The following is a 22,511-nucleotide window of genomic DNA, read 5'->3' as shown; positions in this document are numbered from 1 at the left end:
CCCGCCAAGCCGAGCCATGCTCCTCATGCCATCTCAGTTTCATTTAGCATCTTAGCTGCTCCCGCTCCCTTTCACCCTGCCGCTGGAGCACTCGACGCAGCTGAGCCTGAGCTGCTTCTGGCTGGTTGGCAATTAGCCTGTAGCCTTGCTTCAATTTCAAGCCTTTTCAAATTTTAGGCGTCCGCAAATCGTTTGCTTTTACTTATGCTTTCGCTCGCTCTCTCTCTCTCTTACTCTTCTCTGGCATTCTAATTCAAATGAACTCATTAAACTTAATGAATAACAGCGTTGTGGCATTAAAAAATGATGGCAGCCAGCCATTTGATGGGCTTAAAACTGATGCCGAAGCCGCGACACAAAGTCAACTCATATTGAGACCCAGATGCAGCTGTTCCCAAAAACCGAAACGCCGAAAATGAACTCTTCATTATAATTTTAATTAACAGAGAGCATTTTGTATTTGCAGTCCTTGGTGACATTTTCACATATGCAATATTTGCATATTTTTGCAATGAGTTTGGTTTTTGTTGTTGGCGAAATTGCGTTGAATGCTTATTTGAAAACATTTAGCAAGCAACAACAATAGCAACAACAACAACAACAACAGTTATCGCCCATAGCTGCTTTTATCACTTACAAAACTGTTTGTTTCGCGCACACCCAACTGGGCGTGACTATAACGCCTCCATTTGGGGCACGTCTTGCGCAGGTGTAAATTTCAACCACAAGCGCTCCCTCACCACACACCCCTCTCGCCCGGGGAAGCCATCGAGATGGTCGCACGCGCTGACTGTTTTCAATTGTGCGACAGCAGCGACTTTAACTTCATCAATAGTCGACGCACGCCTAAGATGGGCTGAGGAAATGGGTTTAGAATTGGGAATGGGAATGTCAATGGGACAACGAGTTGGGGTTGGGGTTGGGGTTGGGGAGCTGGCGCTGGGGCTGGGCATGACGCCTCAGAAGGGTTGTCCAATTTGGCTGCTCTGGCAGCCCTACAGCTGTTGTTGCTGCTCAATATTTCATTTTCGGCTGCCTACTTGAGCACTTCAAACGCATCAAAAGCGAATTTCGTAGAACACTTTCCGGTACGGCCACCGAACTAAGTGAAACCTCACGCAACTCATTTTCTTGAGGAATACCAGACGAGCGCTGAACTGAAATTTAAATGGATTGATATAGTAGTCCCACATGTGTGTGTGTGTGTGTGTGTGTGTGTGTGTATGTGTATGTGGGTGTGTCTGCAGATATATTCATTAAGTCTGAACGCTGCTCTTCTCGGAAAATATGCCAGGCTCTTGATTGCCTTTTCTGATTACGAGAAGCGGATTAGTGGAGCAAAATTTCGGTAAACTCGAAGTAAATTTCGAAGCCTTACAAGTTCAAATTCATTGCGATTAGACACAAACGGCGAAAAACAAACATGAAATTATAAAAATAAAACAATTTTTGAAATTGAATTAATTTTCCTTTATAATTTTACAATGAAAAAAAAGTAAATCAAAAATAAGAAGAAAAAATAAAAGAAAATAAATAATGAAAAAAAAAAAATAATAATAATAATACAAAATAAATAAAATAATATTTGTTCCTAATTTTTTTTGTGCTATTTACTTTTTAATAAAATATATACACATATTTTTTTATTTTTTAATTTTTTGAAGCCGAAATATTAATTCATATATTAAAATTTTCACAACAAAAATTTTACTTACAATAATTTAAATCTTTTATGGTTTGCAATTTTTATATATTGTAAGGCTTTCAAAATATGTAAAATTTAAATTTACAGCAAATGAAGAAAATATTCATAAACTGTTCTGTTTTGGCCAAGTTAAGGCTTAGAGCTTTGGCTGGCTTTAAAATTGTTGTTGACAACATGCATTGAGCTAAATCCGCTTAGGCAGAAATTATGCGCTTATGCAATGAAGTATGTCTTAGATTATTTATTTCTGTATCTCTCTATATATATTTTTAGTAAATTAATTCGATGCGATCTTTAAATTTTAGTGTCTTTTCAATTTTCAGGCAATTTTATTTAAATTAAATTATTTTCAAGGCCTTGAAAGACGAACAGAATACACACAGTTTGGGGGAATAAATGTTTACAGATAAATGATAATAGGAAATTTGATAGATTTTAAGTTGAATTCCGCTTCAGTAGCTCTTGAGAGTGTTGACATCTGAGTCTTTTCCCTAGACGCCTAGCTGGGCTGTTTGGGTGAGCGTCTAGTGTCTCGTTGGCGTATTTATTTAAAGTTTTCTAATAGCAGAATTAAAGACTTGTTTACTAGAAGATTCTCTTTCTTCACTATACAATACAAGTGCGAATCTCTGGCTGCTCCAGACGCTGTTCGCTGTCAGCCTGTCATGTGTCGGTGGCAATGATTATGTAATTTGCACATAATGCATACGTAGCGTCTGCTTTAAAATGAATATGTAAGGGAAATTAAAAACCCTAGCACCTACTGTGGGTGCCTTTTCTTTTTTCGTTGTTGTTATTTTATTATAGAGAGTGTAGCTGTCGCTGTTGCTGTTGCCATCGTTGCCATCGTTAATTTGGCGACGCATTTCGCACTCTGTCTCAGACTTGAAATGGGCGCACTTCAATTTTAATGGCAATTTATTAGGCAACATCCTCACTTTTGCCTTTGCCTGGCAATTAATTCGGCGCATTTATTATGTCGCGCCTCTTTTTAATCTGACAAATTGGTGACTTATATACCCGGTCCTAGTACATGAGCGCAGCAGATAAAATTTAAATGAGATTGCAGAACACCATCCTCCTGCTGCGTCCTTGTTTCGCATAACCCATGATACAAAAACAGCAAAAAATTATTTAAAAAAAAAAACAACAACAACAACAAAATAAAATGCGCGCTGGGAGCTTTTGTTATTGTTGCCGCCTGACCCCAAAAATGCAAATGTGTTCGGCATTCATCGTTTTACGGCCCAAAACACAAAAGCGTAAACAAACCAACAGCCCATACAAAAAGTATTCGCACCGTTTGCGTACATAAATGTCTGAGCCGCTAGCATCTTCAGCTCGCCTGCCCGCCCGCCGCAGTCCCACTAAGTTCAAGGATATCGAAGCGTCAGCGCATTGAAAACAAGCAGCGAGCAGCGAGCGGCGCTACGAGCTGGAAACCGAGTCAAGGTAACTTAGCACCCAGGTCAAAAGCCAAGCGCACAGTCACTAAACTCGGCTCTGAATCACTCACTCTGGCAAGCGCCCAGTCAGATTGTCACTCACTCACAGCAGACAATGCAAGCTGAAGCTAAAGGGTAGGACAGCGATCAAATACTCTTTAGTTGGGCTCCTAGAAAAGTTCAAAGTTTTCTACTCTCTGCATTCCTCTAGCTGATGTGCTTATTGACATTCGTGAGATGTCATGCCACAATTATGCAACTAAATAATGTAAGCACGCTGCGCTACCATTACAATGTCTTTCACTTAACAGGGATATGCACTGTTAACAAGAGCTAAAATAGTTAAGCTTGATAAATGTATCATTGCAATACAGCATCAGATTAATACAGATTATTCCTTAGCATCCTCTTGATTGTACAGAATTTTATTTACTTAACACAAGTTCACTATCGTGTATGGTACAGAATATTAAGTGCTTATTATATGTTCTCACACATTCTACAGAATGTTACGTAGCATAGATACACGAAAAAAAAGTACTTAAATGAATTTCACTTAACATATGATGACTATAATATATTCTATAGAATTTTATTTAACATATGTTAACTATAATACATTGACAGAATGTTACTCACTTAACATAGGTTCACTAAAAAGTATTTAAATGAATTTCATTTAACATATGATAACTAAAATATATTCAACTGCATTTTACTCAACATATGTTAACTACAAAACATTGTACAGAATATTACGTACTTCGCATACGTTCACTAATAGGTATTCAACAGCAATTCATTTAACATATGTTAACCATAATACATTGTACAGAATCTTACTAAGCATAGGTTCATTAAATATTCAACGGACATTTACTTAACATATGTTAACTATAACTATAATATTCTATAGAACTATACTACATTGTTAACTAGTTAACATATTTACAATAATAAATTGTACAGAAACTATGATTTCACAATCATATATTGTATTGAATGTCCTTTAACATAAACAATCATGTATTGTATATCATGCTACCTATTTAACATATGTTGCCTATCATCTATTATATAGGATTATGGGTTGTTGTACCGAATGTTAATTATCTAACATACGTTTACTTTATGTTGTTATGTTGACTGCCCAAAAATTTTGTAAGTTTTGCAGTTATGTGAAGCCTTATAATTTTTATTCAATTCATTGAATTTGTTTTGCGGTTGACCCGCTTAATAATTCCGTCGATTACTGAGAGTCGGGAAGTCATTGTTACTTTTGGATTCCTGCTGGGCATAAACTTGGTTCACTTGCATTGTTCAGACCAACTCGACTGGTTTCCCAGCTGGCTGTAAGGCTACCAGCTGTCAGAGATTTCAAAAATCAAATTTCGAGCGATAGCATAGAGCGACGTATGCAAATGAATTGGCGAGCATGTGGGCCAACCATTTGGCTTAGATTGGGATTCGTGCAGCGGCAGACATAATCAATGGGCTCGCCTCTGGAGACGGGTCGGCAGCAATTAGTGGTAGCCACTGCCCCATGAGATTGCCAGGCATTTCAATTTCAATTTCAATTTCTGCGCAAATTCGCAATTAGTCAAGTCTTCTTTCGGGCCTCAGCCATTCGCAGACAGGCGACCCCATTTGGTGCCACTTGCGGCCAGTGCCGCAAATAATCATACGCAACGTTAAACATTTCCAATGGCCAAGAGAAGCCGCAGTCGTTACATTTGAGCTCTCAGTGCTTGGGGCTCTGGCGATTTGATTATGGTCATGTCTTTATCTTCGAGCAAATAGATATAAAACAACAACTGCACTTACACTAGAGACACCAGACCAGCAGACCAGCAGAGCAGCAGTCGCGCGACGAGTCCTGGCCACAGGCCATTGACCAAAATCAATGCAGAGTGTTTGGTATCAGTTCTTCAAAAAGTGTTCGACAGTCAGCTTTCGACAATTTTGTATAAAGCTCATGTCTCTTTGAATTTTTGTTGCTATTGACAATTGCTTGCGGCGTGGGCGGCAATCAATGGGGGGCAGGGGCAGGGGCAGGGGCTGCGTGTTAGTGATTTGTTGAAAATTGCAGCGCGCCCGCAAGTCAATGACCGAAGACGGGCGGCTCGGTCTAGTCGAGCCAAGTAGAAACTGAAGCTATAGAGAAAGCAAGCAAACGAGCGGCCCTCCCATGCGCCACTGCAGCAGTGGGCGTGCCGCAAGGCGTTGCAGCATTGGGCTCAACGGTCGCATAGACATAGAGCCATAGACATGCACAGAGACAGAGACAGAGATAGAGACAGAGACACTGACACAGACATGGCCATAGATACACTTAGACGGAGGCAAACACAAGCGCAGGCCGATGCCAACGCCAGTGCTCTTTGACTGCATACTCGAGTTGAAACTTGTCAATTTGTAGAGGCGCCAGCCCACTGGGCAACCCGCTTCAGCCGGTGCCTTTGCGCTTTTATAGTTTTCTTGTTACTCAATAAAGAAGCAGCATTGCAAAAGCAAAGCAGCAAAATCAAATTAAACGAAAAGCTGCCACAGTGCGGGTAACTAGCGAATGCTCTTACCAAAAGAGTTTAGCTTATCTACTGTTATGATTAAAACCATAAAGAATTGGCTCGCATTCTCTGGTGTTTGTAGAACAATCGCTTGTATTAATAATCGATCATCATTATCAATCAAAAACATTTTCGAATGGCCTTTGGAAAAGTCCGTTGCTTAACTTGTACATATATTGCTCTTAGGCTACGATTATCTGGGAAACTATCGCTAGTATAAATCAAAGACTATCCTCGTCTGCATTAAAAACCAACGAATGTTATGAAGCGAAGATAGATGTCCTAAAAATATGTCTCTGATCTAACGGTGTCTCAAGAGCTATCGGTCATCGATAATCACTATCGGTTCTATAGAAGTATTTTTGCATTAGTCAACTCCTACACTATTTATTGTATACAAATTTTTAATGTACATATAATCAAGTTTCATATAATCTTAAACAGTATATGAAGAACAATCGATAAGCACTATCGACTATCGATAATCACTATCAACACTTTCGAAATACTTTACACCATAGACAATTCATAATCTGTTCATAGTAAATATCTCTTTACGCGAAATTCTAAGTTCATTTAATTGAAAATGATTGCGGACAAGCGGACTCGAACTATCCATGAAAGCATTAATAGACTTCGTGTGTGAGAGTAGAGGAAAAATCAATGCTTAAACTGCTGTGAATGTTGCGAAGCAGTTGATCAGCCATCGGCTTGCAAAATCAATTTCCGCTCAGGGTTTGGCGTTAAGCACAGGCAACAGCCAAGACATAAGCCAACGGGAGCTGGAAGAGGAACGGGAACGGGAAAGGGAAAGGGAACGGGAATAAGAATGAGTTTAAGCACATAAAGGACATGGAAATGGGAAAAGTAATGCGAATGGGAATGAGATTGGGAGTGCGAATAAGTATAAGTATAAGTAACAGAATGAGGATGAGAATGAGAATGAGAATGAGAATGAATGGGAGCACCAGTGTAATTACTTTGAGTGCCATAAATGCTCCAACGGTTGGAGATAACAGAAGTTGAGTGACAGAGGGGCAGAGGGAGGAGCCTGGACGAAAGGTTGGCAAAGTTAGGTTTGTCTGTCTACTTATGCAGAAAAGTATGCAATTATAGCCACGCACCCTATTTGGGCGAAAGGCGGGGCCAAAGCAGCTGGATCGGTTGCACGGAGCAACTGTTGCACTGACACCGACGACGACAATTGCGATGGCTGCTCTGTTGCTCAGTGTGTAAATTGGCTTGATTGGCACTATTAAAATAATTAGCTTGACTTCATACCGTTCCGTCCAGCCCCTCATACCTCACGTGCCCTTGCCAATTTGCATATACCCAGGGGGCGTGGCACACACCTAGCTTCCTTTTAGCATTTGTTTCTCTGTTTTTTTTTTCGCTTTTATTTCGCATACGCTCAAATGAATTAATTGCGCAATTAGGGTAGAGCTTATCTATGAACAAGTGAACCGAACTATATCTGTAATTGGCTACCTCGCCGGCCCACTTCCTCCCCCAGACCGGGGCAACGACTGGCCATTATATCGAAGACTCGTCTACATATGCCCACAGATAGTTACATCTACTGTCCAATAAGAAATACGAGCTTACATACATTACTATACATACATATATACCATATAGAGCCGCAGACAGTGTTACCCAACCGAAATGTATAATTGCCACGCAGCGCGTGTTGAGCTTATTTAACGTACAATTTGCTAAGCACTTTCCCTGGAAATTTACTAAGGTGAGCTGGCGTCTATAAATTAAGATCGCATATCAGCTGGATGAAACAATTCCCGGGCCGTGTGAGACCGAATTGGTATTCGATTGCCAAACAGTTGCTGCCCAACTGTAGCTGCTGAGCCAATGACTTGCAAACTGTTCTAGTTATAAATTTAAATGAATTGCTCGAGCGTGACATGAAAATTCAAACACTTTAGCCAAGGTCAGAGTCGGACAAACTTTATTAGAAGCGGACGGACGAACGGACAGCGTCTGGCATAACCTCTGCACTCTTACAGATTGAGCTAAACTATCGAGAGACGAGATGTCGATAAAGTTTAGACAAACGCACTCACATACAAAAAATAAACAAGTATTTAATAAAGAAACTTGTGACGAGGTGGTTCCTATGGCACCGACGAGCCAGAGCAAAATAAAGTTTCACTGAGAGTCTGCTACTTTGGATAGAAAGAGATGGAATGAGGTAGACTGAGATGGCTTTAGATGGAGATACAAAAATTGCATGGCACAATACATACAGACACTGGTCCTGTGGGTTCCGAGAAGCATTATGGGGTCAGCTGAAGGAAAAGTTGATTATTGAGAAAGGCTTGGCAGCTTACACAACTCGATAACCAATCGCAGAACTCAAATTCCATGAGAAATAACCGACTGTCACATCATCGAATACACTTGTTGTGCGTTGCATAAGCCATAAGTGGATGTGGGTCGCAGCTGCACAGGCAAACAGTCAAAGTCGATGCCAATTTTCAGGGATAATATGTTCAAAATTAAATGGTCATAAACTGCTCGAGAGCGAGAGAGAGAGAGAGAGACAAACGCACACAGAAGGCACTGGGATACAGTGCAGGGAGAGTGAGATGGATTAGGAGTGGCAACATCTGGAAATCTTGTGGCTTCAAGTTCAATCGAAAATCCCGCAGAAGGCAGCCAATGTCATAAAAATTCCTGTGTGCGGTTATGGCTGCTAACTGAAATTAAAGTCTCAAGCCCTTAAAAGTCAATTGGTAAAACATAAACAGGGGCACGTACACATGCCCGCACATGCATATCCATATAAAATGGATAGACAAAGTGCGCGCAAATATTTTTTATAGTCATAAGCCAGCGAAAGGCCAATGAGCAGTAAAAAGGTAAAAAGGAAATGTTCAAGTGACGAAACCGAAGACTGAATACCTTCTCCAATTAGCAATTGGAGATTGCTCAAAATTGACACAAATTGGGAAGTTCCTTGAAGAAAAATTTGAGTACAGTCGAGTCTCTATAATTTGGACCCCATTAAATCGAAAATCGCGTTATATCGAAAAAATTCTCGATGATTCTCGATAATTTAAAGTACGGTACTCGACTGTATACGGTATATGGATGAAGAGCTTAGGCAAGCGACTATAGAAGCTATCAATCTAGGATGATCATTTGTTGTTATCATATGGAATTGTTGTTTACAAGAATCAATATAAATAGTACTCTCACTCATAGATCTTGATAGCTAAATTCGATCATTACTTACAAACTATCGATAGCGATAGTTAGTCTATGCCTAAAGTTTAAGCGAATATATATAGCTGCTCTATCTTACTCATTTTTTTCTCCTTTTTTATATTTATGTACTCTCTATTATTTCTCTAAATCGATAGACGAAGAAGCTGTGAAACAAATAATGAAAATTGCGCATTCAATATCGATTAGTTATATAATTTGTTTCAATGTATCAATTTTACCACATTTTATCACATTACAATTTATTTGCTTCAACTTCTTTTGGCCCATTTCTGGGTATCGCTCTCGCCAACGCCCTTCGTCTCGGACTCTGCGCCCTCCGTTGTCTCATTGGTGCCTTGGATGGCCTGCAGATTTTGGTCGGCTATAAAGCGTACAGTGCTTATCGATAGCGTCTCCAGCGAGACACCGATGCGATTCACAAACTCTAGCAAATCAGTCAGCTGTCGATGAATTGTTAACAGAGCATTTAGCCGTCTTTCGTTTCGCAGAGTTTCTTCCTCAGCATCCATTGTCTTGAGCTATATATATATATATATATATATATATATATATATATAGATATCTAGATATATAGATATGTTTTATTATTACTATATATTTCAAGACAGAAGAATTTCGCAGCTGTTGTATTTCGTTATAAGTTGATTTTGCTTTTTTTCTGTTTTGTTTTGCGAAAAATTTGTAGGGTCAAAAAGATTTCAATGTGGAATTTTGTTTAATAAAATTTAGAATTCTCTGAAATGATTTGAATTTGATATTGAAACGTCGTCTAAGCCGAGAAGCTGCTCTGATGTCAGCTCGAAATGTTGACATTAGTGTAAAAGCCAACTAGTTTGATAGGCCAGCTCAGGCTGGGTTAGTTTAATGGAGCAGGAAAAGGAGCAGAAAAAGGAACGGGAGCGGGAGCGGGAGCAGGAGCTAATTTTAAATCTATCTTATTTATGTCTTTGTGACACTAGCTTAACTATAACAATAAATTTGATGGTATTTCCAGGCCGAGTCTTGGATGAATGAATCGAATACTTCATGCTTTATGGCATTGCTTGGATAAATTTCATGGCAATGTCAAAGGTGTCGCTGCTCTGCAAGGGCAGCAGAGCAGCCCGCAGCGCTGTTAAGTGTGCTACGCATTTATGTATGCGTGTGTGTGTGTGTGTGTTTGTGAGTGTGTGAGTGTAGCGAAAACAATAAACATAAAATGCACAAATACACGCACAAATCACATTAAGTGCGTGTGCTGCTGCTGCTGCTGCTGTTGCTGCTGCCATGGACTAAGTGTTTGTTTGTGTCTCTGTTTCTCTTTGTCTGTATGTATATGTGTGTATGTGTGCGTGAGTGTGTGTGTGTCTGTGTGCGGCTTATCAATTTCAATGTCTTTTGCGCTGTTTTCGAGTAGCTGTCGCCCGCCTCGCATCGCTGCTTTATTCGACTTTGCCTCGCCTCCCTGGTTTGCCACTTGACTCGCTCATTTGCCTGCCATAATCAGTCAATGCAGGCGCTGGAGCCTTTGGTGGGGGCGTGCATCATTAAAGGAGCTGATAAAAACTTTTCGAAATTGCCTTTCGTCTCAATGGCTTTTACTGTGCGCCAATTTATGGCCAGCAAAACTTGAAGGCATTTGCCTTAGATGCGATTTTCATTTAAACAATTGTCAAACAGACTGTCTGTCTCTATCTGTGTGTGTGTGTGTGTGTGTGTGTGTGGGTGTGGATGTTTGGTTGGTCGTGTAGACAGAGCAGAAAATTACCTTGACAAAAAAGCGACAGAGCCTAATAGGCCTTGACGCGCATATTTCATGACAATTTTATGGCCGAATAATTTGGTTGCTCTGTTAATTTTATGGCTCAGCTGTTGTTTGACGATGGGTTAAGCTGGCAAGTGCGTTGGTGGGGGTGGGGTGGGCGAGTGGCTCGATGGAATGGGAGAGTGCTTTTGAAAATCATTTGTTTGCTAATTAAATATGTTGCCATCCATTCAATATGACAGCTCGCAGCGCAGCAGCATTTGCGTGTTGCCAAACAATTAATTCGCTGTTCGCGTCTGTTGTTGCCTGTTGCTGGCGCATTTGTGTTTTATGTTGCATACTTTGCAGCACGGACGGACGGACGGACGGAGGGACGGAGGGACGGAAGGAGAGTCGCACACGCCCATTAAGCCCGGCAGTGTGTGCAATTAATTGAGTTTCACGCAGCGGCTGGCAAACAGCAAAGCAAATTCGCCATTATCATTGAAATTGCACTTCATTCGAATATAGCATCATATTTTATGCATAGCCAGGTGTGCAAATATGCGAGGGTCCATCGATAAGCTGACAAGTGTGTGAAAGGCTGTTGATCAGCTGAAATCTGAGTCTCTGTTTGCCAGTGGGGCATGGTTAAGGTAACGCTGAGCTTTATTAATGAATAATTTAATTTACTTTTATCTATTTAAAAAAAATTGGTTTATTTTTAATTTTAATTTTACACTTTTATCTCTGCTTCTTCTTATTTTATTTTTTATAAATTGATTTTTATATGCATTAGTAGTATTATTATTATATTAGTCTTATAATTATTATTATTTTTTTTTTCGGATTGAAAAATTTATTTTAATTATTTTAAAACATTTGTTTATTTATTTTTTTAGCTGAACTCTGATGATCTTGATCTCTGCCGCTTCTTTTATATTTTTTTGTTATAAATTAATATTTAACTTGATTTATTTTCTTTTTTATTAGTAGTATCGATATTATTATAATTTTTATTTTTTATTTTGTTTTATAAATTTATATTTCACTTGATTTATTTTCTTTTTATTAAGTGTATCGATATTATTATAATTTTTTTTTTTTTTTTTAGTAAAATAGTAATTTTCATTATTAAGAAATATTATTTTACTTATGTTTTTTAATTCAACTCTTATCTCTGCTTCTTCTTTTATTTTATTTTAATTTTGAATTTTATTTATTTATTTTATATTTATTATTATATGTATACATATATTACTATATTATTATTTTTATTATTTGTGTATTAAAAACAACCTCAGCCTCTATTGCTAATGTAGATAATTATTTTGTACTTTATTTTCTAAACAATCCTTATATTATAAAGGCACCCATGAAAGATTCTCCTCATTTAATATATATATATATATATATTATGTACATATGTATATTTAATATATATTCTATACTAATTATAGCTCTGTTGTGCTATGTGACTTTGTTGTGCCGAGGCGCGACGCCTTCTTCTCCTTAAGCTGCTTATCTGACAACTTGTGTCTATTGCCATGGTATTCCAGGCCGTGCAAATGAAGCATACTGTTTTCCATATGTCTCTATAATCAACGGCCTTATCGTTTTTTTATGGTCGTACAAAGAAAAATAAAACGTCTCCTTTCGTCGTGGGTAATCCTTTTTGGTTTTTCTTTATGTAGGCTAGAATTGTTCAGCTTATGCTTGATTAATTATAATTACAATACTCATTATTATGTGAGAGGGATTTCTTTTAATTGCCTAACTTTTTCGGCCACCCGCTCAGCTCTCATTTACACATGTTCATGTTGCCTAGCCAAGGTCAAAACCCCCGAACGAATTCACAGAATTGAACACAATTTAATTAAAATGCAAATTGATATACAGGATTTTTACAAATCTAATCTAATAACAAAACACCCTTATACCTATATTCGTATGGCTTATGCACACATATGTGTATATGTTTACGGTTATAATGCGTGCCTAAAGCGAAACCAATTTAATTACTTCATTTACTTCAATTAAAGGCTTGATGCATTTAATTGGCAACGATTTAAAGCGTGCTTTTTATATATTGTTTATGGAAATCAGATAGTAAGTACATTAGGTGGGCCTATTCGAGACGCTGTCTGGGTCAACGGCTTCGGCTTAAGTCTTGACGAAAGAGAAGCAGAGAGCGGTAGAGGAAGAGATGGAGAGTGAGAAAAATTGTAATTGACTTGAAAGTGACAAAATTATGCAGAACTTTCTTTACCTCTGCTTTATTTTGTTGTTATTTATTTATTTATGTATTTTTGTTTGTTTACTTAAGCCGTGGGACGTTCGTTCATTAATTTCTCATTATGTTGCTGAAAGATCTTGTTGCGACCTGATTAAGTGTGAGTAGACACTGTAAATCTGGCGAGTACAACTGCTTAATTAGCAAAGTTTGGCAGCCAAATAAAATTGGTGTTAAACAATTAAATAGGCGATGAGCAAGCTAAACGAGCAAATAACCTGTGCGACCGCTGAGAGATTGAAAGAAGTTCAGATATCTGCTAGACTATGCATAGCCTTGAGACGTACAAAGTTGTTGTTGTCGTTGTTGTTGTTGTCGTTAGTAGCACCTTCGTCTAGTGTGCGATGTTCCGCATCAGTGAGTTGTTGTAGGAATCAGTATTAATTAGTTGACTTCTTGTTGGCTTTGAAAGTCAGCCAAAAACAGCAGCGATGCCAGAGAGAGAGAGAGAGAGGGAGAGAGACTGTGGAGTGAGATGGCAAATTGTTTTGATGGACACACTGCATAGTCCCCATCCAATCTAATGGCCAACTAAAGGGCACACTGCATTGCCCTCTGTTGGCCCGGCCAAGTGGCTGTGATTGATGCACCAGCGCAAATCTGCGCGAATTGTGAACCCCCACGCAAAAAAGTAGACAGAGAGAGAGATAATGAGCGTGAGAGAGAGAGAGAGTGCAAAAACCACGTCTGTTCGTATTATGAAGTGGCTTTAGCCAAAGCTGATTGTGTTCGCGCACGAACTTTCAGCTGGCTAATGGATTCCTCATTTTGGCCATTATTCAGGGAAGAAAGTCAAACGAATTTCGGACTTTAATTCGCGTTGGCATTTGCTGTTGCACTTTTTCAAGTTTCAAATTTAAATGCAAATTATTATATGATAATTATGAAACGAGTCTTGTTGTTCGATATATACTCGTGTGCACATTGAGACTTATTGGGAAAACATAGATCGAAATATTTATCAACCGAAAGAAAACTTTATCGTTATCGCTCTACTACATTTATACATTTTGTTCCTATTTTTTCTCTTTGCCAATTATGATAAAATTTCGGCATATCAATTAATGTCGAAGTGCAATTAAAAGTAAATATGAAAATGAGCAATGAGCGCATTGAGCTCTGTTTGCATTGTCATCCAATATTGCAGCTAGAGCATCGATGACATTTGGATAGAGCTTGTGCCGTTCATGAAGTTGCCAAGCCTTAAACTTTGCCAGAGCAAGTCAGAGAGTGAGGGAGAGAGAGAGAAAGAGCTATGCAAAGTATGAAAAGTTCATAAGCTTCTTAGTATTTCTTTGAAAATTTCTTAGCAACACTTCAAGCTAAGTGGGTTTTACATTACTCAAATTTTTTGTTCTTGTTCTCTTAACTGTTCAGAATTGGTTTTCAAACCAAAAAATGATTTGGAATTTGAGCGAAAATTGCTTAAATGTTGTTAACTGAGCCTCTAGCTTGAGCATCTAGTATTGTTGCATGTTCTCTATCAACATGAAAGGGAATGTCGAAGGCAGATGGACATAGTGTTAGAAAGAGAAAGAGAAAGAGAGTGGGAGAGAGAGAGAGGGAGAGAGAGAGGGAGAGAGAAAGTGGGAGTGTGTGGCGGATCGTATAAGTTGCACAAATTGGTTAATAAAATTATGAATGTCTCAGTCGGGGGAATTTTTAGAGCCAACTATCCAAATTGACGGCAATTGGGTTAATCTGTGTGTGTGTGTGTGTGTGTGTGTGTGTGTGTGTGTGTGTGCTGTGCTCAACAAGTGAGAAAAATTAGACGCAATTCAGCTCGTTTCGTGGCCCGTTGCAAATGCAGATGAGCAAACTGAAAGAGCTGAAGCGAAACTGGGACGATAGTTGCACACAGTGCGTTGCACGCGGCATGCTGCATGCTGCATGGTGCATTGTGCGGCTGCCGGCCTGCCCCTCGGGGAGCAGCCTATGCCCCTAATGCGCCCTGTCAGTGGGGCATAAATCATTGAAGGGTATAATAAACCCAACAGCGAGCCGGCATAACGGGGCGCACAGGGTGTGCTAAACGTGCTGGCCAAAAGAAATGCCTGTGGCCTGGACAAGCCCCGGCTGAGACATGGAAACAGAGTTGGCCCATCTCTGCTGGGGCACATATGCAATGTGTGTCTGTGTCTGTGTGTGTGTGTGTGTGTGCTCCCAAACGTGGCACAGATAAGCTCCACCAGGCACCAAACAGAGGGCAAAAAACTACTAATGTTTGATGCCTGTTTGCTTGGCGCTGCAGCAAAAGGGGACGACGGCTATTCGGGCAGTGGCAGTGGGTCGGAGGGGGTGAAGGGGGCTCTGCGGGCATGTTCAAATAAAATTAAGCGCACCAACAGTTACCAGTGCATGGGTCATCAAACCGAGCGGCCGCTGCAGTTCCAGCGCTTAATCCTGCACTCGGTACAGGGTGCTTCAGCCTGAAGTTTGCAGCGAAAGAAATTGCATTTTACTACTAAAATATAGTTCTATTATATGATGTGATATGTAGCACAATTTATATAAGAAAAGACTTATTCAAGTTTGATTTGAAAATTCTTTAAAATAGTATTATTATTTATTATTGGGCCTTAATCAAGGAGAGAACATTTTTACATTTTTTGTACATTTTTATGGACCCTTGTTGGGCTTTAGGTGTGCCTGATGCGCAGAGCCCTTTAGCTTTTAATACACTTGAAAAGAAAATTCAATGGGGAAAGTTCGATGCTTTAATTTATATGAAAATCAACTTTTGTGTCTTGTATTATTGTGGCTTATTTTGTCAATTTGTTGTTAAAACTTATTCGACAGCTTAAATGGACATCTCTGCCATACAGGGTGCCGTTGAGCGACAATACATTCGAACTCTCGGAGCAAGCTCATTTCAGTTAATGTCATTTGCCCATTCACTTAAGGCTCATTAATATATTAACTAAATGTAATTACGCGATTGTCAAGATGCAAATGGGAAATGACAATTGAATTGAATTGAAAATAATTGGCTTTCGCAGACCCGCGGCACCCGGTAAAGGGCCCAGACAGCAGCCTCGTTCGCAAACAAATATTTTTCGAAAGTGAAGAAAAATTAGGCACAATAAATTGAACGGAAGTTGCTGCTTAAAAAGGAAAATAAAAAAAAGTAGCGAACAAAAATAAGACAAAAGCCATTGAGGAAAAACAAGGGAAAAAGCTGGCGGAAAAAGCGGAAGCTTGCAAAATAGAAAAACACCGACAACTGGCAAATGCCGTCGGGAAGGGAGAGAGAGAGAGAGAGACAGAATGAGAGAGCTAGAGGGAGGCGAGTGGCTGCGGGGGTAAATGTTGTTGTTGCTGGTGTTGTTTGCCTGCGGTTACTGCTGTGGCTATTTGGCCAATACACACACACACACACATACCAACACACATACCCACACACATACCCACACACATACATACGTGATAGCCGCTGTGTGTGCTGTGTTAAGTCAGTTGTTGTTATTGTCTAGCCATCTAGATTGAAATTCTTGCGTCGCTTTAGGCTTTTTTTTTATGGCCCTCGAGCGGGTATTATAAATGTATCAGGCAACTTGTCACACATTGAAAGCAACGACTAATCTTTACCTCAATGGCAATGGCAATGGCAATGACAGTGCTTAAGGCGCTTTTGCGAAAATAACACAATTTTTATTGTATGTATCCAGTCATGAAAATACTATATATGTATGTGTATGTATATATTAAGTTTGTACATCGGGCTATCGTTCTATGCTTAGCTGTTGTGAATACTAAAGGTAATTGGTCTCGCGAGGTCACTTCAATTCCAGCTCCAGTTCCAGTAATTAGTCCCGGCTTCAGTTGTCAGTTACAGTTCTAGTTCCAGTTTATTTGCTGGTTCCGATTCCAGCTGGTAGATTTTGCTGCATAGTTGCAGTTCCATTTATAATTGTTAGTTCTAGCTTCACTTTTCATTGAGTCAGTTCTAGTTCTTGATATAGCGCCAGCTCTAATTCCAGCTCCACTTTTGGCTCTAGTTCTAGTTCCAGTTCCAACTCTCATTGCCAGGGAACAGTGTCCAGTTCCAGTGGCTAGTTTTGATTTCAATGGGAATTTCCAGTTCCTTTTCTGATTGTCAGTTCTCGTTCTAGTTCTAGTTCTAGTTCCAGTTCCAGCTCCAGCTCCAGCTCCAGTTCCTGTTCTAGTTCCAGTTCCAGTTCCAGTTCCAGCTCCAGTTTCAGTTTCAGTTCCAGCTCTGATTGCCAATGCCCAGTGTTCAGCTCCAAGTGCCACTTTCACTTTCAGTTCCAGTTCCAGTTTCAGTTGCAATAGCCAATTCAATTGCGACTTCTAGATCCAGTTCTCATACATATACCATATACCTAATTCTCTCAGTTTGATGCCTGCCATATCCTAAGCCACTCATATCCCTCATTAGCTAACGTGACTTGTTTTGATCAGGGTATGCGAGCTTCGGCACTTAATATTTACAACAGCTTTCGTATTGCATGTTCACGCCTCGTGTCTAGACACACGTATGTGTCTGCACATCCTTATACGCGGTCTCAGCACTTGTGCAGGTCTGCCCGCCGTTCAATGGAGACAGACAGTCAGATAGACAGTCAGGCAGTTGGTCAGATAGACTAGACAGAATACACGGCCATGTGGCAGGTAGTAGCTCAGCTGGCAGTCATGGTAATGTAGCTTATATATACATACATACACATGTACCTATGTATGTATGTATCTTGCATATGTGCATATATTATATAGACAGACGTTCTGTGTTGCATAGAGATTTTCAATTTCCATATTATGTTGCATACACTGCCGTTCGCAATGCTTTTGGCAATTTCCGTTGCAAATGCCAAACAAAGGAAAACTGAGCGTAACTCGCAACAGCAACACCAACAACAACAACAACAACAACAATCTCAACAGTGGCCAAACAATGAGTCAAATGAATGAATAGAAATTTTATACACGTAATGCCATCGGTTGCATTCATGCCAGCCGACAAAATTGTCGCCAATTCTCAGTCAGGCAGACATAAAGCAGAGACAGAGAGAGAGAGAGAGAGAGAGAGAGAGAGAGAGAGGGAGAGAGAGAGAGAGAGGAGAAGAAATGGAGAAAAACCAACAAAAGCATTTAGGCTGGGCTTTCTCATATTTCTGCTTGAGACACATGAAGTCTCAAATTGCATAAATTATATGAGTCCATGATTGAACCAACAAAGGCTTTGTCAACATCATTTTATAGAGTGCTGCCAGCGTATGTTAAGCCTGTCGAATATTGTTGAATATGCGAATAACTGCGAAATTTAGTAAGCGCCATGGTTAAGTAGAATTCATGCTCTCGCTGTTCGGAAAGAAAATACACAGAGATACGTGCAGAAAATGTCCCTGTTTCATTCTCTAATTCTTCTTCTCTCATAATTTTGCTCTATCTCTGCTTCTTGCTGTCTCTTTCCATCTATCTCTGTTTCCTTGTGCCTGTCATTCTCTCTATCATTCTCATTACCAGTCTTCTTTCTATCTCTCTCTCTCTCTCTCTCTCTCTCTCTCTCTCTCTCTCTCTCTCTCTTTCATTTTCTTTCTCATCATTAAAACAGAAGTTTATCATTAGACGATCATATGTGTATTACAAGGCTTTATTAAATATTGACTTTACCTCTCTAAAGACATTGGAATTTAAAATCAGATCTCAGAAACAGAGAAGGCAAGAACCTTATATTTGCCTGTTTGCTGTAACTCTGCTATTTTAGTGCTCTTACATTATTTTTCCCTTTCACGGATGATATTTCGGTCTATTATAAATAATTATCTTAATCAAGTTCCATATGTAGTACATTATTATCATATGCTTCGTTGCGAATTTATAGCGGCAGAACACTAATTGAAATTACAATCCCGAAAACCGATCCAAATGCAAATTATTGTATCAACTGTACTTTGTTCTGTACACAACGGCGCTCATTAAAGGATCTACTTATGGCTGAGTTCCAATCCGATTTAAGGCTTGCTAGCTTTTTGTCCATCCTTGTCTGCTTCTGTGTCGTCCTCAAATTGTGAGACCAGACGAAAATTTCCCTTGTTCGACCCGAGCAAATTCTTTAAGCTGCATTCATTCGATTGTTTGGTCGGGTGTGCTGGCCCAGGTGTGATACAATGAGCCCGGCTCCATCTATCCCCTCTTCACACCCAATGACCAAATGCAAGTTTGCCTGCCTAGCGCTAGGCGGCAGGACGTAACTATTGTTAAATTACCTCATGCACCTCCTCCTTCCGTGGTTGGCGGGGGATAAGTTGGGAGGAATGGATTTACCAGTCATGTAAACTATTCATAGATGCCATTTTCTCTGCGTCTTTCTCACTCTCTATTTCTTTTTCTGCTGCTGCTGCTGCTGCGGCTGCATTCAATTTCAGGTGGTAAGCATGCCGCCCGCTGAGCATCACGTGGGCACGCCCCACAGCCAGGCGGCTGGCGACGAGGACTATCAAATGGCGGCCAGCGCCAGCCAGTGGAAGGACGTGCCGGACAAGTACTTTATGGTGATAGCGCACTTGCTGGCCGGCCACATCAACGACACGGAGGACATGGAGCGCGTCAATGGGCCGATACTGAAGGCGAGCATTAAGTCGGTCTATTGGCTCTTTCTCATCCAATACGCAACGCTGGCCCTGCTGGGCGTCATTCTGAACATTGCCATCATTGTGTACATCATGTATAATCGGCTCTACAAGGATGTCACGCATGCGTTCATCATCAATTTGGCCTTCTGCCATTTCGTGCAGTGCGCTTTGGTCTTGCCCGTTTCGCTGATGGTGATGCTGCTCCAGAACTGGATATTTGGCCAGTTCCTGTGCTTCTTCTTGCCCATGCTGCAGGTGAGTGGCCCATAACTTATTGCCGGACAGCCGGCCAGCCGGCCAGCTCGCTGGCTCCAGCAAATTTTAATTAAACTTACTCATGAGCATTGTTATCTATTGTGGCTCCCTAGTCCAACTCTCATTCCCTTTGGCGCGCTCATCCTCTATCTACTCGCGCTCTCTGCCTTTCTCTTTGGGCCGGGCTGGGCTGCGCTGGGCTGTAAAGCTGCCAGTGGGCCAGATGAGCCGATAAACCTCATGGCACTATGACAAGTTAATAAACTTAACGCAGTCTGCTTTATCGGTTCTGGCCTGGCCTCCGCACAATGGCCCACAGACAGACGAGAGTTGGACCGGTCTGCCTTTGCTTCTATCCGTGTCCGTCTCCTTATCCGTCTCCGTGTCTGTGAAGCTGAAAACAAAGTAGAGCACGGACCGGACCGAGAGCAATAGATAAGGGCCAATAAGACACTAAAATATGAACCTAGTGCAAACAATGAATTCAAATGATTATTGGGATTTTCGCCATCTGTGCCGCTGCTACTAATTTCCTTTTCACTTTGCAACTTTAGATAGTTTCTTATTCTATTTAATCTCTACTTTAGCTTGGCTTATGTTAAGCTGCATATTACTGGGAATTACATATGAATGAGTAAGTGTATAGTAAATTATAGTAATTAGTAAACGATAAGTAAATTTTAGTTTTTCATTAGTCATGGCATTGACCAACACTGGCAATGCCACAAGCTAATCGATTTGTAGCCGATGTTAGATTAATGTAATTATGTGCCCATTAGCCTATCATCTTGGTTATGCATATTTAAGCGTTTCTGAAAACTTTGAATCAGCCGAAAATGGGAAATTAGGCAATAAGTTGATAAAAATGGAGGCAGAAGGTGGCAGAACGTGGCGCCGTCGTTCTATCCGGAAGACGTAATGGCCATTAAAGTTTATCTGTGAACTAAAATTCTTGTCGCACTAGCCGTACGGACGCTCTAAGCAGTGTCGTTATAACCGGATTCTACTGTATATACGTATGATATCAAACTAAGATACCATATTATCATCATATCAACTCGACGTCATTCCATTCAGTGTGACATTCTGTGTAATAAATACACGCATATTATGTATTTCAGATTCCTACTTCTTCTTAAATGAATCATACATTAAAACTTTGATTATTATCCCATAGTAAAGCCCTTTAGAGCAGCCAAAGAAACGTTGAGTGACTGGGATATTAAATCTGGGATATTAAATCTACCCCGAAATCTGCTAATCGAGCACTCCCGACCTGAGAACTCTTAACTGGCATTTATAAGTAAACCTCGACAGCGGACCAAAAGTCACAATCGGGCAAATATTTAATTTAAAATGATTTTCTGCTTCGACTGACGTCTGGAGGACATTTAATTAGCTTTTGAAGTAACCACAAGTGCCACAACGCTTGAGCAGTCCATAACTCATGCGTTTGCCCACTCAAGTCAACAAATTCCCGGTACTAATTAGACGCACATCAAATTCCCATGAAGTTCGCTTCAAAGAAACTGTAGACCCTCAGCTGTTGCTTTGCTTTGCAATTAGGTACGCTTTAAGCAGCTAGTGGATGCGTTTATTTCATCGGATTCAACTAAAAATAGATATTCAATTCAATTGTATTCAATTTACACGCTCGCACGACTCACCTCCCGCCTCGCACAGTCAAAGGGCTGTCAACTGAGCCTAATTGGCATGTTGTTCCCTGATAAGGGCGCGCCTGGAATTCAAGAGACCGTAACGTCACCTCTAGCCGCAGAGCTCCAGCCACCACACGCTCGGCTCAATGCCGTGAGAGATTGGCAACACCCACATAATAGCTTCAGCCACATCTTATTGTCAAAGCCGCAATGATTGACACATCTCACGGCTGCAGGTACACACATCAATACAGCTGTAGGCGTTTGTATGTATGTATGTGTGTGTGTGTGTGGCAATACTAAATAAAATTTACTCTCATTCAATTTGTTCTCTTACTTTTATCTAATGTCTTCAGCTCAGCGTGTGACGAAAATAAATGTTACAGAGCAAATAAGAAGTTTCGATAAATCGATTAATTTTCCTTTCCTTATATTGTTATTTCATTTTGTCAGGCTGTGTTTAGTGAGTGAAATGCCCATAAAAATGTCTGTAGATTATTTTTAAATGTGTTCTTTTCAGTGTAATACCAGAGTTTTGATAAGCTCTTACTAATCGAGCTGTTAAGCTCATAGGGGATAAAATAAAAAATTAGATTTTTGTGTATTTATAGACCGCATATATCCTAGTAGAGCACTATCTGACAGGGTGCTGAAAAAGCTCTAAATAATTAAGCTTTTAAGCTCATTAATTGAGCTTCAAAGGTTAAATCTTTGGAGTAGTTGGACCTAATTAGCAATCAGAATGCTCTACTTTCTTTAGTCCAGTTGATCAAGTATTTATATGGGGATCTCTATGTGGCAGAATATCAAATAATATCCTTTTTATTTTTGTAACGCAACATTTAGAGGCGAGTTGACTTTCTTGAGATTGAATTACAGAGACCTACTGCAGCAGCAGCTGGGGTAAAATTGGACAAAATGTCAGGCAACGGAAATGATTCGATTTGATTGCTATCACAATGGGCGACAAATAGCGCACACAGACACACACGCACACACAGATAGACACGTGTAAACGGATATTTG

General features: G+C 40.1%; 1 protein-coding gene across 2 annotated transcripts in view; it reads left to right on the top strand.

The window, feature by feature from the left end:
- Window positions 1–22,511, top strand: part of LOC108657581 (uncharacterized) — a 53,329-nt gene that overhangs the window by 7,378 nt on the left and 23,440 nt on the right. For both annotated transcript variants that reach the window (XM_089264959.1, XM_089264960.1), the window contains exon 2: window positions 19,366–19,827. In XM_089264959.1, coding sequence (XP_089121085.1) covers window positions 19,375–19,827 — 453 coding nt within the window. In that variant the 5' untranslated portion in view covers window positions 19,366–19,374. The remainder of the gene's footprint in view (window positions 1–19,365; window positions 19,828–22,511) is intronic.

This window comes from Drosophila navojoa, chromosome X, assembly GCF_054131105.1.
Source record: "Drosophila navojoa isolate 15081-1374.11 chromosome X, UAZ_NAV_1.0, whole genome shotgun sequence".
NCBI classification, from domain to species: Eukaryota; Metazoa; Arthropoda; class Insecta; order Diptera; family Drosophilidae; genus Drosophila; species Drosophila navojoa.
The sequence above is the reverse complement of the archived record's forward strand: the minus strand, read 5'-3'. Positions and strand labels throughout refer to the sequence as shown.